Below are 12,596 nucleotides of genomic sequence, written 5' to 3' on the forward strand. Positions count from 1 at the left end.
TGGGGTGGGGGCCACAGTGTCAAGAGGGGACAGCAGGCTCAACTCTTGTACCATATACCATGCTCTGACCACCCACCCTTTATTTTTTCTGCTGCATTCAGGTACTGACCTCAACCCTCCTACCCTGCAAGAGGGTCAGGATTACACCTCACTGCTCAGGCCCCCCAGTTGAAGGGTCACCAATCTAGGGTTGGGGTGCCCTGCCATCCTCCCTGCCCCAGAGCACACCAGGGAAGGACAATGAGTTTCCTCTTTGCTGAGCCCTCCTATTTCTTTCCCCTTGCTTTTGATACTCATGGATGATAATGATACTCCTTGAGAGGCTTGTCAGTCCCTCTGCCTGCTCTGGCTGTGGTCCCCAGCTCCATGCTGTCATGCCAACAGCCATGCTCAGTGCCATCCTTTGACTTGAGGACCAGACCCCAAGCAGGTCCCAGCTGCTGCACAGCACATTTTCTGCCCCAAGGCAGCGCTGCTTGGGTGTCATCAAAGCACTGTGTGGGGCTAAGCTCGTGTCTGCTCTACAACCAGATGCTGGCACTGCTCACAGAGGGTACCTCCCCTGGCATGTGTCTTCCAGTGTAGATGCTTGGCCTTGGAGCTCACACGCAGAGGGCCCCAGCGTCTTAGAATCTTTTTGAGCTGCTGCGCCGGTACAAGCACAGCCCTGGTCATCATGGTACAGCTGCTGGAAAAGCAAAGCTGTGAGCATCACTCTAACCCTGCAGCACCACCACCCACTGCTCCTGCCCTGCAGCTTAGTAGTGGCACAGCGTAGCAGGGGCCAATGCTTGCACTACTGGTTTCCTGCCCCACCCAGGCCCTGGCCTCTTCCCCACTTACCTGTGCTGTGACCCCCTGCCTGGGCTGCAGGCAGCAGGCAGCTCTAGCACAAAGCAGTCCATGGTGATGCGGTCAGCCAGGACAGCCACGTCCATGTTGCTGCAGTCCCTTGCCCTGTGGAGGCACCGTGCCAGCCTGCAGGCACAGAAGGGCACATGTCACCAGGTGCTGGCCAGGGCAAGCATCCCACCTCCTCTGATCCCCAACTGTATGCACACAGTGGCCTTTTCCTCCTGGACTCACACCTGCGCGTGCAGTTGCAGTGGAAGAGTGTCCGGCTGTCCGTGTTGTGCAGCTGGTACCTCACCTCATGGGGTGCAATCTGGTGCTCACACTTACGCAGGTGCTTGCTGCACCTGCACCCCCTGCCCGGGCCTGAGGACAGTGGGGAGGTAATGGGCACCCCCAGCACATGACCCCACCAGCCTGAGGCCTTGGGCCACCCCAGCTGCGGTGTGCACGTGCTGCCCACAGTACCAGCTCACCCTGCTGCCTGCGCCCCTTCACAGCTGGTACGGGGGTGACTCCACACTGCGCTGTGGCTGGGCTGGGTCCAAGGCTGCCACACAGAGGATGTGCTGAGATTCCAGCTCCTTGCTCTGGTCCAAGCAAATCCTGTCCTGACACTGTGGATGCTGTTGCACGGCCAGGCTCTAGCCCCCACCGCACTGCTGGGTGCCTGGTTGTGAGCTCAGCCTTGTCCCTGGCCGACGCAGGGGTACCTGGGCCCTGTGGCTGCTGGGCTGTCTCAGGTCTCCGTGCCTGGCGGCGCCCAGACTTTGCCCTCAGTTCCTGTCGAAACCGCTTACGCCCTGTTCTAGAGAAATTCCTTCCCTTGCCCGGGGGCTGCACAGTGGGGCTGCCCCTCTCCTCTGCTGGTAGACTGGGGTGGTACTGATTCTGCTGCACCATCCTGGCCAGAGGCACTACTCCATAACGCTCACACCTGGGGACAGCACGTGTTGTGAGGTCCTGCACACCAACCGAGTCAGTGCCCGAGTAGACAGCTGGGCAGGAAACGCTGAGGGCCGGGGCACCCCCGGGAACTCACCTGCCCCACCAGTGCCACTGGATGCACTCCTCGCTCTCTTCCAGCACAAAGCACGGCACCTCCAACAGGTTGAAAAATGTGACGCCGATGATGTTGGAAACGGTGTCGTTGATGGCGAGCAGGCACTGCCGGAACCTGGGGGCAGGGACCGGTGAGGAAGGCGGGCCCGCAAGCTCCCCGTTTCCTCACGCCCTGAGCTCACCTGGTGTCGCAATCGCAGTGGGACACGGTGTGCAGGCGATAGTTGCGGATGCCGTAATTGAACTGCAGCGCCGTGATCTGCGCCCAGCACTGGTCATGCTCCCGACAGCACCGGTCGGGGCCGCGGAAGAGCCCTGCGGAGGCGCCGATGAGCCGGAGGGAGAACGGGTGCTCCCGCCGCCTCCCGCCGCTCCGTACCCAGCTCGCTCCAGTTCCCCGCCGAGTTCCCCGCGCCGCACCACAGCGTTCCTGGCAGCGTCCAGCCCCGGCGGCGGCGGCGTTGCGGTCCCGGCGGCACGGGGTCGGTGCAGGCGGCACGACGCCGCCACAGCGCGGACAGGGCCCCGCGCAGCGCAGCCCCGGGCGCGGCAGGCGGGTGTTGCAGGCAGGCGGCACGGAAGGCGCGGGCGAGGCGCGGATCGCGGCGGGCCCAGCAGGCGCGGAGGCGGCCGGGGGCAGCCCAGACGCTCTCGACCAGCGCGGGTCCGGCGGCGGAGCCGGCGCTCAGGAACGCCACGTACCGCGCGCCGCCCGTGCCCACCGCCTCCCGCGCGCACACCGACCCGCCGAGCCAAGCGCGCGCGCATGCGCACAGTGCCGCGCAGGCCACAACCGCGCGCCCCCACATGCCGAGCGCCACTCCGCCCCCCCACCGCGCCCGGCTTTAACGCCGCGCCCGACTGCGAGCACGTCGCTGATTGGCCCGCGCCGCGCAGGCCCCGCCCCGCCCCGGGCAGAGCGGCGGGACGCAGCCGGGCCCCCGACCCTGGCTCCTGATACCGGGCACCGCCCCCGTCCGGCGCAGCCCCCATCCCGGGCACCCCCCATCCCGGGACGCAGCCGGGGCCCCCGACCCTGGCTCCTCACCCCGGGCACCGCCCCGTCCGGCGCAGCCCCCATCCCGGGCACCCCCCATCCCGGGGCGCAGCCGGGGCCCCCGACCCTGGCTCCTGATACCGGGCACCGCCCCGTCCGGCGCAGCCCCCATCCCGGGCACCCCCTGCTACACGCAGCCTGCCGCACGCGCTCTCTCCCTGGGCACTCACGGGTGTGCTCTCACGTGCACGAGCCTGGATGCAGGTGTGTGTGCAGATGTGCACAGGTGCCTGCACGCTCACCTTGAGCACACGTGTACACTCGTGTGTGAGTGTATGCCCATGTGCCGTGCCTGCCCAACCATGTGTGTGCCCTGCACAGCCTGTAGCCATGTCCCTGCTCAAGTGTCCACTGTGTGCAGTCAGGACACAGAGCACTGTCCTGTCCAGCCCCTGCAGAAGCTGCCCGTGGCCCAGGATCACGCCTGTTTGAGAGCTGAGGATCCCTGAGACAGAGCCACCACAGCCCCCAGGGCAACTCCTCCTGTGACCTGTACTGAGGCGTGACTCTCACAGTACAAAGATGTTTCTTGATATTCAAAGGAACCTGCCATGTCCTAGTTTGTGCTTATTGCATTTTCTTCCAGTACTGGACATCACTGGGAAGAGACGAACTCTCATCTCCTTGCACCCTCCCTGCCTGTGTATTAGCAGGATCCCTGAAAATTCCTCTGCTCCAGCCTCAGCAGACCCTGCTCCTGCAGCCACTCCACACAGTACAGGTGCTCCAGTCGCTCCACCACCATCACGGCACTTTGCTGGACTCACCCCAGCATGGCTGTGCCTCACCCAGGTTATCCCAGCTGGAGCAGCACAGCCTCCCCATTGGCGCTCCCTGCCTGCCTTTGCCTCGTGCCATGAGGACACATTCCTGCCTTCTGCTCAGCTGGTGCCCAGCAGGATCCCAAGGATCCCTGCGGTGCTGCTTTCCAGCTGGTGGCACAATTTATGCTGGTACAATATCCCCCTGTGAATCAGGATCTCTCTACCCTGGAAATACCTTGGGAGGGTAGCTGGACTGTGGGGCAGAGCTTATCCCTCCACCTATCCCAGAGCCCCAGTGCCCCAGGGAAGTGTTGTTTAGGGTGGCTAGTGTGTCTGGGAATCCTGCTGCATCACTGCTGCATCCCAAAAGGATGCTGGCCCCGCTATGGAGAATTGGCCCACTGCAGTCCAGATGCACCTCTCGGCGGGAAGGGAAGGGAAGGGAAGGGAAGGGAAGGGAAGGGAAGGGAAGGGAAGGGAAGGGAAGGGAAGGGAAGGGAAGGGAAGGGAAGGGAAGGGAAGGGAAGGGAAGGGAAGGGAAGGGAAGGGAAGGGAAGGGAAGGGAAGGTTCCTCTGGTGTGTTTTTTTCTTCCATGGCTAGTCTGGAGTCATGTCTGTGTCCAGGCTGATGCTCTGCCCTGCTGGGTTTCTGGGGGGGGCAGGGGAGGTGGTCTGTGGATCCCCATGTGCCCTAACCCTAACTAGGAGACACTGGGGCCTGATGGATGGTGCTTGGCAGTGTGGGCTTATCTCACCTTATCAGGATTTCCCTGACAGCAATGCACTGCAGAAAGAGCACAGTCCACCCCATGGCTATGATAGGGCTGCTGTGTGCCACCCATGACATCACCCCACATGTCACATGTCCTGGGAGCTGTGTTCATGAAGCTGGATGAGGGCTGGCAGAACTGGCATGCCAAGGCTGGAGAAGGGCTCTGCTCGGGAGTACCCCAGATGTGGGAGAACCAGCTTTCCACCCATAGGGATCCACAGAGTCCTCCTGCCATGGGCTCTGCCACACTGCGCTGTGTTCCTGTCCCAGTGCCCCCTGTGCATGCTTTGTGACCCCTCATGCCCAGCACCCCGGGGCTGCCCTGTGCCCGGGCTGTGTTGTCAGCCCTGTGGGGCCCCACAGGGAGGGATCCATGGGGCAGCACAGGACAGCCTTGGCTGACAAGTGAATGACTGTGTGAGAGACAGAAAACCCAGTTTGGGTTTGTCTGGAAGATAACAGGGGATAAGGAGGGACGCCTAATGCTCTGGCCTTCAACGCCCAAGCAACTAGTGGCTTACAGGGCTGGCCCTGCAGCAGACCTCCCCACTGTGTAATCATGCAGCTACTGCCCTGCTGCCAGCTGCTGGCACAAGGCTGGTGTCTGGCTGGGCAGTGAGGACATGGGGCTGAGCCCTGGGCTGCCCAGCTCAACAGGCAGCACTGCCAAGCCTGCACCCAGCCCCACTGACGTGGCTCAAGGCTGTAGACAAGGCCAGCGTGCGGCTCAGCTCCCAAGGACTCGGGGCTGAGCCTGCAGCGGGGGAGAACTGAGCTCTGGTGAAGATGCCAGCAGTCATGGTCCATGCAGGGAGGGGGTCCTAGCCTGGGTCAGCAAGAGTGCAGAAATGGGCTGGTGAAGCAATTCTTTCCCCCCTTGTTCTGCACGCTATGTTCCATTTGGGGCTTCCCAGTCCAAGAAAGATCCCATGCTGGAGTGAGGCTAGTAAAGGCTGCTGAGCTGGTCAGGACTGGAGCTAGGCTTACTTGGGCTGAAGAAGAGGAGGAATCAGGCTTCATCTGCCCTGAACGCTGAGTCATGGCTGGACTAATTTCTTCTCCTTTTGCACTCCTCAGGCCAGCATGGGCATTGGGGTGATGCCTCCTATAGAGACATGCTGCAGGCAGGGGCTGGATGAACAGACTGTGTGAGTGGCTGCCAGACCTGGAGCCTCACCCGTATCTCAGTGCTGACACACCCCCAGATGTCCCCATGTCCAGCCTTGCCCTTCGCCCCAGCCAGCAGCAGCACTGGCTCCCCATTGTGTGTGCATCATGCATGCTGCTGGCCTGCTCGTGTCACCTGGGGACAGGCACCCTTGGAGGAGATGCACAGCTCTGCCTTCTGGAAAAGGAATTGCTGCAGCACTGGATACAAGCCTATCTGCTTTTTACTGATCTAAGCTGGAACTTACAGCTTTGTGGAAGGGAGCAATAGAGCATCCAGGGCATCCATGGCAGGACAGGCAGGACATGAAAGGCAGGACAGGGAAACAACTTCATGAGAAAAAATGTCTTGTGAAGGTTGGAAGACAGAATTCAAGTTGGAATGAGCAAAGGAGTTATTCCACGCCTGACTTGAGATTATCAGTTCAAGTATTTTGCAGACCCAGGGAGACCCTTGAAGGCTCCTGGGGACTCTGGCATGCATCCACATGTCCCTCCACACCATGCTGGTTGGTGGGCACTCCCCAGGCTGGCAGCCAACACAGCCACCACCTGTCTGCCTAGGAGAGCCTGGGTCAAGCTGTGGTCCCATGTGACATCTTGGTCCCATCTGGATCCCATCCCCTTGTGGCACCAAGACACCACACGATGCTACCCTCTCCCACTGGTGTGACTTGGGACCCTCATCACACAGCAGCCAGAAGTGCCCCAGCCTGCTGCATCAGGCTACTCAGGCTTTCCATCAACCTGATGGAGATGGCAACACTGGGATGTGGTGGGAGTAAGGCACTTTTGCTGCTTTTGTGGCATTTGCCTGCTCCCTGGCTACCCTGTGGGGCCAGAGGCCAGGATGGTGGGCTTAACTCACCTGCACCCAGCAGTCCTGGCTCTAGGGAGAGCACCGGTTCAGGCTGGGGTGGCACTGGTGCCCATGGGTGCACAGGCTACCCAGTGCCTGGCCCCAGCCTCTGTGAAGGCTGTGCTGGTTGTCATCATGTAGCATCTGCCCAGATTTCTTCAAGGAAAGAGACATCCCTCTAGGATATAGTCTAATTTTATAGGGGAAAGGGACTACAGGGGAAGACTTTTCTCTTGCCAGATTCTCATTGCAGAAGCAGAGCTGGCTCCATCAGCTATTTTCAGTATGAGGCTGGGCCGTAGGGACAATGGAGGTGGTCAGGCTCTGCACATCTGTGGGTCCTGCAGCTCACAGGAGCCATCTCCTGCTCTGGGTCCTCAGCCACAGCTGCAGCCTCCTCAAGGTTTTTTCCAAGAGTCATAGAGCATTCTGAAGGCCCTGGGCAGCCTTGTCTGGGTGACCCTGATTGAGCCAGGGACTAGAAAACCTCCACCCTCAGCAAGGAGTTGCACCTTGCTTCCAGCAGGAAATAACTAGCCTTGTCCTATAGGAAAATACAAGGAGAGTATTTTCTCCAAGACTTAAGGAACACAAAGAAAACCACCCCAAAACTACCACAAGGCACAGAGGTTCCTTGTGAGAGGATGGTACTTTCCTCCTACTGATGGCAGGAGAAAATGACTACCATTTTCTGTTTTCCCTTAGTCCCTAGGCATTTCCCCATGCCATTGTGATCAGTGCACCTGGTTTTACTGCCCTGGTGAACATGTCCCTTTAAATTATGGGAACTACCCAGGAGGAAGCAGCTCTGCAAGGAGTAGTACCTGACTGGTGCATATCAGTGCACTCCAGGTGAAGGTCACATACGTGATGAATCAGCAGGAGCTGGGCTTACCAAGAGCAGGAGGGGCAGCAACTCAGAGCAGGGACTCCTTTCCCAGCATGGGTGGGGGCTTGGCAGGAGCTGGGGGCTAGCACGCTGGGGAGAGGAAAGTTCATGGGGTTGAGGCATTTCTGGAAAGCCCAGTTACTTTTCTTTCAATGTCCAAGGAAAACTGTGGGCTGGTATTATCATCTCTTTGGAAATGAGATGAAGGGACCAAAGCAGCTTGACAAGAGAAAAAATTCCCACATGCTTCTGATTTCCTTCCCATGGTGTGCAACAGATGTGACTGAGCTCTACCTGTGACAAATGCTGGGAAGGTTTGGGCGCCTGCAGCAGAAGTGTGTACGGCACTGGGTGAATCATTTACTGCAAAGTCAGGTGAACAAGCCACAGCTCCTGTGTGCTTGTTACTCCCAGGTGGCAGAGCAGGGTGGCACACAGCCAGCTCCGCCCTGACCACCCCATGGGGACTGGCAGGGCTGCAGCCTGTGCCCCTTGGCCTGCAGCCTCCACACCATGCCCACATCACTGTATGGCTCAGCAAAGGGGTATGAGTGCATCTCAAGCTTAAAAACTTGATGATTCCTCCTTGAACTCCCCACATCTCCCAGTAAAGCCAGTTTCCCTGGTTTTGGTAAAGGAAGCAGCTAATGTCAGATGGCCTTGGGCCCCAGTGAATTTCTCCTTCCCACTGGAGCTGAGTCTGGTGCAACTGAGTCTGGGCTTCTCCTGGCTTAGTTCAATGAAATTGCTGTCCTGGCTGTCATTTGTAGTCCAGCCTAGACACAAGGTAAGAATTACAGCAATTTCTATGGAGGGCCAGCCTCAGGAAGAGTCACACCACAGAGCCTCTGCAGATGTCAGCCAGCAGCAGGATGAGGCCAGCTGTGTCCCAGGCTGTTAAAGGTTGTCAGTGGTAACAAAGAAGGGTAGTTACACAGAGCAGCAATTCATGGAGTGAGTCCTGGAGACATGGCATGCTGCTGACACAAGGGATTCTGCAAAGGCAACTGGGACTTGGGAACTTCCTTGTCCCCTGGCCAAAGATGGTAGCCTGGGCCTGTGCTGCTGTTGTCATGACCCACTGGTCAGGGGAATGATGTTCAGCACAAATTCTTACCAGGTTGAACAAAGCCACTGGTCACATGTCAGGAACTCCTATGTTTCATTGTACAGTCACCGTAACTCTGGCAACCAGCCCACTGCTTAGACTCAAAAGGTCTTGGCCAACAAGCCTGTAAATTCTTATAACACACTCCCACAGGGTGCTGCCTAACAAGTCACACAACACGTTTCCATAAACTTCCCACTTGCACAACAAAGTCCAGTGCAGAGTATGGGGTGGAATATGGTAAGTGTGCTTTGCCCAGGAGAGGAATAAACACAGAAGAGGGAGAAAGAGAACAAAGATTATAATCAGTATGCAGATCCCATCTTGGTCTTGCTGCATGGGTGGTCCAGAGCTGGGGTTGTGAGACAAAGAAAGTGAAAAAGAAAAGGAGGGAAAGAGAATGAGTAGGCCTAATCCACTTTATTTTCTAGTTAACCTGGTAGAAAGCTTTTTGTAAACTTGACTCTTTGTGCTGTTTTGTTCATGCATGCACAGCCAGCCATTTCAGCCCTCCTGCAGGAAGTGCGTTGGAGGAGGGAACTGAGCATGAAACCCAGGGGGGAGAAGGAAACTGGCTAAGAATGCACTGCCCAACCTCCATGGGACTCTCTCCTACAGTCATATCTTTCCTGTTGTAAATCAGAATGATTGAGACAAAACATGCCTATGCCTGGTCCAGTACAGCCATCAGGAATGGTGACTCTGCAGAAGCACCAAAGTTTTGTGAGCAGCAGGAGCCCAGGGAGCCCAGCAGACTGGGGAGTGGATCTGGTCTAGAAAACCACCAAGTTAAATAGCAAATCCAGCTGCTCTTCCAGAAAGCTGTCCCTGGAGCATCCCTGAAGAAGGAGCAGTGCTGGTCAGGAGGCTACATGTTTTTGGTTTTGGATACTCATAGCACCTACAACTTTGCTTTAATTCATCCTTGTGTCCATGTCAGTCATTTTGGAGCGCCAGAACAGCTTCACAGGCTCTCAAGCTTCAGACTGCCTCTACCATATGGCCACACCACATGCACAGTTACCTCATGATGCATTCTTGAGGCTGATAGTCACCTTTCCTGTGCCCTGTGGCCAGAGGTTCTCCAGGAAGGGAAAAGGGCAGATTTTCATCAATTTCTTTTGGATTCACATTATGGTCAAAGCAGAACTGGCCGTTTTTCTTGGAAAGCACAAATTAAAACACAGGAGGAGTCCCTCATGCATTGCCATGCACCTCCACCTGCAAAGATGTACTTCAGGGTTATGCAGGGACATAGGCTTTCTGAGTTCTGTTGCAGAACACAGGAGAAGCTGTAAGCAGATTTGATTCCACTCACATTCCAGTTCGTGATGATGTAACCTATCAGGTCCTCAAACTGAGGACCCGAGGTGGTGACTGAGGCACAAACCACAAGCTCTGGCAGAGAGTGCTGCGCTTTCATTGCAGGCATGTCCTGGCAGAAAGTGGTGACTCCTTCCTGGCAGAGCGTCCCTCCAGACGGGACCATGTCAGCCACATTCTGCACAGGACAGAAATCCCCCAGGTGACCTCATTCATGGAGATTCTCGGAACTGGAGTTCACTGGCCAACCTGGCACAGGGAGGAGAGACGGAGGGATGGAAGCCACAGCTGGACTCCCGGCCCTGCCACAGCGGGGAATCCATCGCCAAAGTGGCTCCAAGGCCCGCTGTCGCGCGGTCGTGCTCAGAGCTGCGGGAGAAGCGAAAAGCCCCCGGGCACCTGTGCCAGTCTGTCCAGGGGACAGCACTCCCTCCCGCCGCGACAAGGCTCCCTCCTGACCACGAAATGGCGATGAGCCACTGCCCGAGCTGGGCCCGGCCCAGCCGCTGGAGCCGCTCGATGCCGTCGTGCAGCGCCCCCTGCGGGCCGGGAGGCTCCTGCAGCCGCCGGCGCTGCTGAGGGAGCGGGAGCGGAGCGCGGCCCGGGCGGAGCTGGCTCCCTGTGCCTGCGGGGTGCGGAGTAAAGCGCGGCCCGGGCGGAGCTGGCTCCCTGTGCCTGCGGGGTGCGGAGTAAAGCGCGGCCCGGGCGGAGCTGGCTCCCTGTGCCTGCGGGGTGCGGAGGGGAGCGCGGCCCGGACGGAGCTGGCTCCCTGTGCCTGCGGGGTGCGGGAGCTCCTGGCGGCGCGGCCTGTCCGCTGGGTGGGAGCCCACAGCTCTGCGTTCTGCCAGGGAATGGCACCCAGCCGTGCTGTCGCGTCAGAGCTGAAGGCCCTGCTTTGAGAAACGGGGCTTGGAGCAAAGACCTCCAGAGGTCCCTTCCAAGCTAATCCACTTACTTTGTGAAGAAGCTGTTTGGAAACACAGACCCTACCTGGTGGATTGTCAGAGTTGCAGAGAGATGAGCAAATCTGTGCCTATGTGCACTAAAATCTCTGCAAGCTGGACAGTTTTTCACTGCCACTGCTTTGAACCTTCCAGCAATACACTTCCTGCTTGTCCTTTGTTCTCCAATTGCCTCACCAAGTGCATTATCCTGCCGGATAAGGCCCAGCAGTTGGAAAAGCTGGATGGACTGTGGAAGGAGGCCGTGAGGGGACTCCACAGCCTGCCCCCAGCAGCCTGGGGACAATGGACAGACTGTCTGCACTTTGCCAGAACTGCTCAGGGTGAGTTGGAGTGAAGACATCTGCTCTGTGCACTTAGTATACTCCTACAAGTTATCTTCCAAACACACCTAAATAAACCTCTTCTCCCACACAAAGGTATGGAGTACAATAAAAAATCTGGAGAGTGGGCTGGGTTTGTCAGTTGCCTTCTAGCACACCAACCCTCTGTCCTCCTCTCCCTTTCTTATGGGATGTTTCACCTGGTATCAGCTGTGGGCAGGGCTGTGGTCACCCACTTGGTTTTACTGGTGTCTATTGCAAGTTTTCTTGCCAAATCTGTGCTATCACTGCTGCTCGGTGTATCACAGAATAATGTAGATGGCAAAGGACCTTCAGAGGTCTCCAGAGCAGCCTCCCACTCCAAACAGATTCCATTAGGAGTGGTTGCTCAGGTTCTCCTCTAGTTGAGCTTCTAGTGTCTCCAGGGATGGAGATCCCACAGACTCTCTGGGCCCTGTTCCAGCACCTCAGCCATCTCATGGTAGTTTTTTTCTCTTGTGTACCCAGCTGGAATTCCCTATGTTCTATTGTGTGCCCATCAACACTTGTCCTATCACCATGCACCTCTAAGGACCCAGCACCGTCCCCTTGGCATCTTCTCATTAGGCAGATGCTTCTGAATGTAGCAACTAGGATCCTCAATGCCTTTGATACTCCAGAATGAACAAACGGAGTTCCTCCTCCCCTCATGCATCCCTTACTTCCAGCCCCAGCAATCCTGGTTGCCTGCACTTGATTTACTTCTGTGTGTCAGTGATGTTCTTTATGTGTTTACCTGGAGTGCCAGCCTGGACATAGCACCACAGAAGTTCTCTCGGGATGGAGCAGGGTTTATGGGACTCGACATTCACTTTGCCTCCTGTCTCTGCTTGCACTCTAGAGTGCTTTTGGATAATAAAATGCAAGTTGTTTTTCCAGAAGCTTAACAACTTCCCATTGCCTGTATCCCATTGCCTCCCATTGCCTGAAGCTCAACATATTTTTTTCCCCAAAATAAGGATGCTGTTTGGGATCTATATACATTTCCTGAGGGGCAAATGGGGTCCAGATGCTTCTTGGGAGCACTGAAGTAGTGCAAGCACTCATCTGAGCTGAGCTGCCCAGGCTGAACTGCTGTCAGAGCCTGGTGAGCACTGACTGCCTTGTGGTGCATTCCAGAGCTCTTCATTTTAGTGAGAAGGATGTCCTTTACAGAACAGAGGGACATTCTGGCTTCCTGCCCCAAGAAGGCAGAGCAGTGTCCACTCTCATTGCTTGTTTACATTTTTATTTGGTTAATCAGAAGCTTCTTTTTCAGTACCAGAAATTTTGTGTTTGGCACAAGAGAACTTATTGGGATGCTATTTTTCCAACAAACATCACTATTAGGCTTCAGTGGGATAAAGAGTGTTGCTTTTTTTGATCACTGCTCAGCTAGGTCACTGATCATTGGAGCTTTTCAGTTGTGTCATTTTTAGG

At 57.0% G+C, this 12,596-nt stretch overlaps 1 protein-coding gene across 1 annotated transcript; it reads right to left on the reverse strand.

The window, feature by feature from the left end:
• Nucleotides 1–55: 55 nt before the first annotated feature.
• On the reverse strand, nucleotides 56–2,723 carry PLA2G3 (phospholipase A2 group III). Its single transcript, XM_063173549.1, has 7 exons — nucleotides 2,294–2,723; nucleotides 2,097–2,229; nucleotides 1,895–2,029; nucleotides 1,329–1,789; nucleotides 1,089–1,218; nucleotides 844–978; nucleotides 56–685 (listed from the first exon to the last, which is right to left on the reverse strand). Exons 1-7 carry the CDS (start codon nucleotides 2,721–2,723, stop codon nucleotides 505–507), a joined length of 1,605 nt encoding a protein of 534 aa, XP_063029619.1. The 3' UTR covers nucleotides 56–504.
• Nucleotides 2,724–12,596: the final 9,873 nt, after the last annotated feature.

This window comes from Melospiza melodia, chromosome 20 (assembly GCF_035770615.1).
Source record: "Melospiza melodia melodia isolate bMelMel2 chromosome 20, bMelMel2.pri, whole genome shotgun sequence".
Lineage (NCBI taxonomy): Eukaryota > Metazoa > Chordata > Aves > Passeriformes > Passerellidae > Melospiza > Melospiza melodia.

What these genes read in the sequence shown, in the direction of transcription:
- PLA2G3 (XM_063173549.1), bottom strand. Translation starts at nt 2,723, where the DNA reads ATGTGGGGGCGCGCGGTTGTGGCCTGCGCGGCACTGTGCGCATGCGCG. An exon ending in CACTGCGATTGCGACACCAG is followed by an intron (nt 2,030 to 2,096) that starts GTGAGCTCAGGG and finishes CCCTGCCCCCAG; the next exon opens with GTTCCGGCAGTGCCTGCTCG. An exon ending in GAAGGGGCGCAGGCAGCAGG is followed by an intron (nt 1,219 to 1,328) that starts GTGAGCTGGTAC and finishes CACTGTCCTCAG; the next exon opens with GCCCGGGCAGGGGGTGCAGG.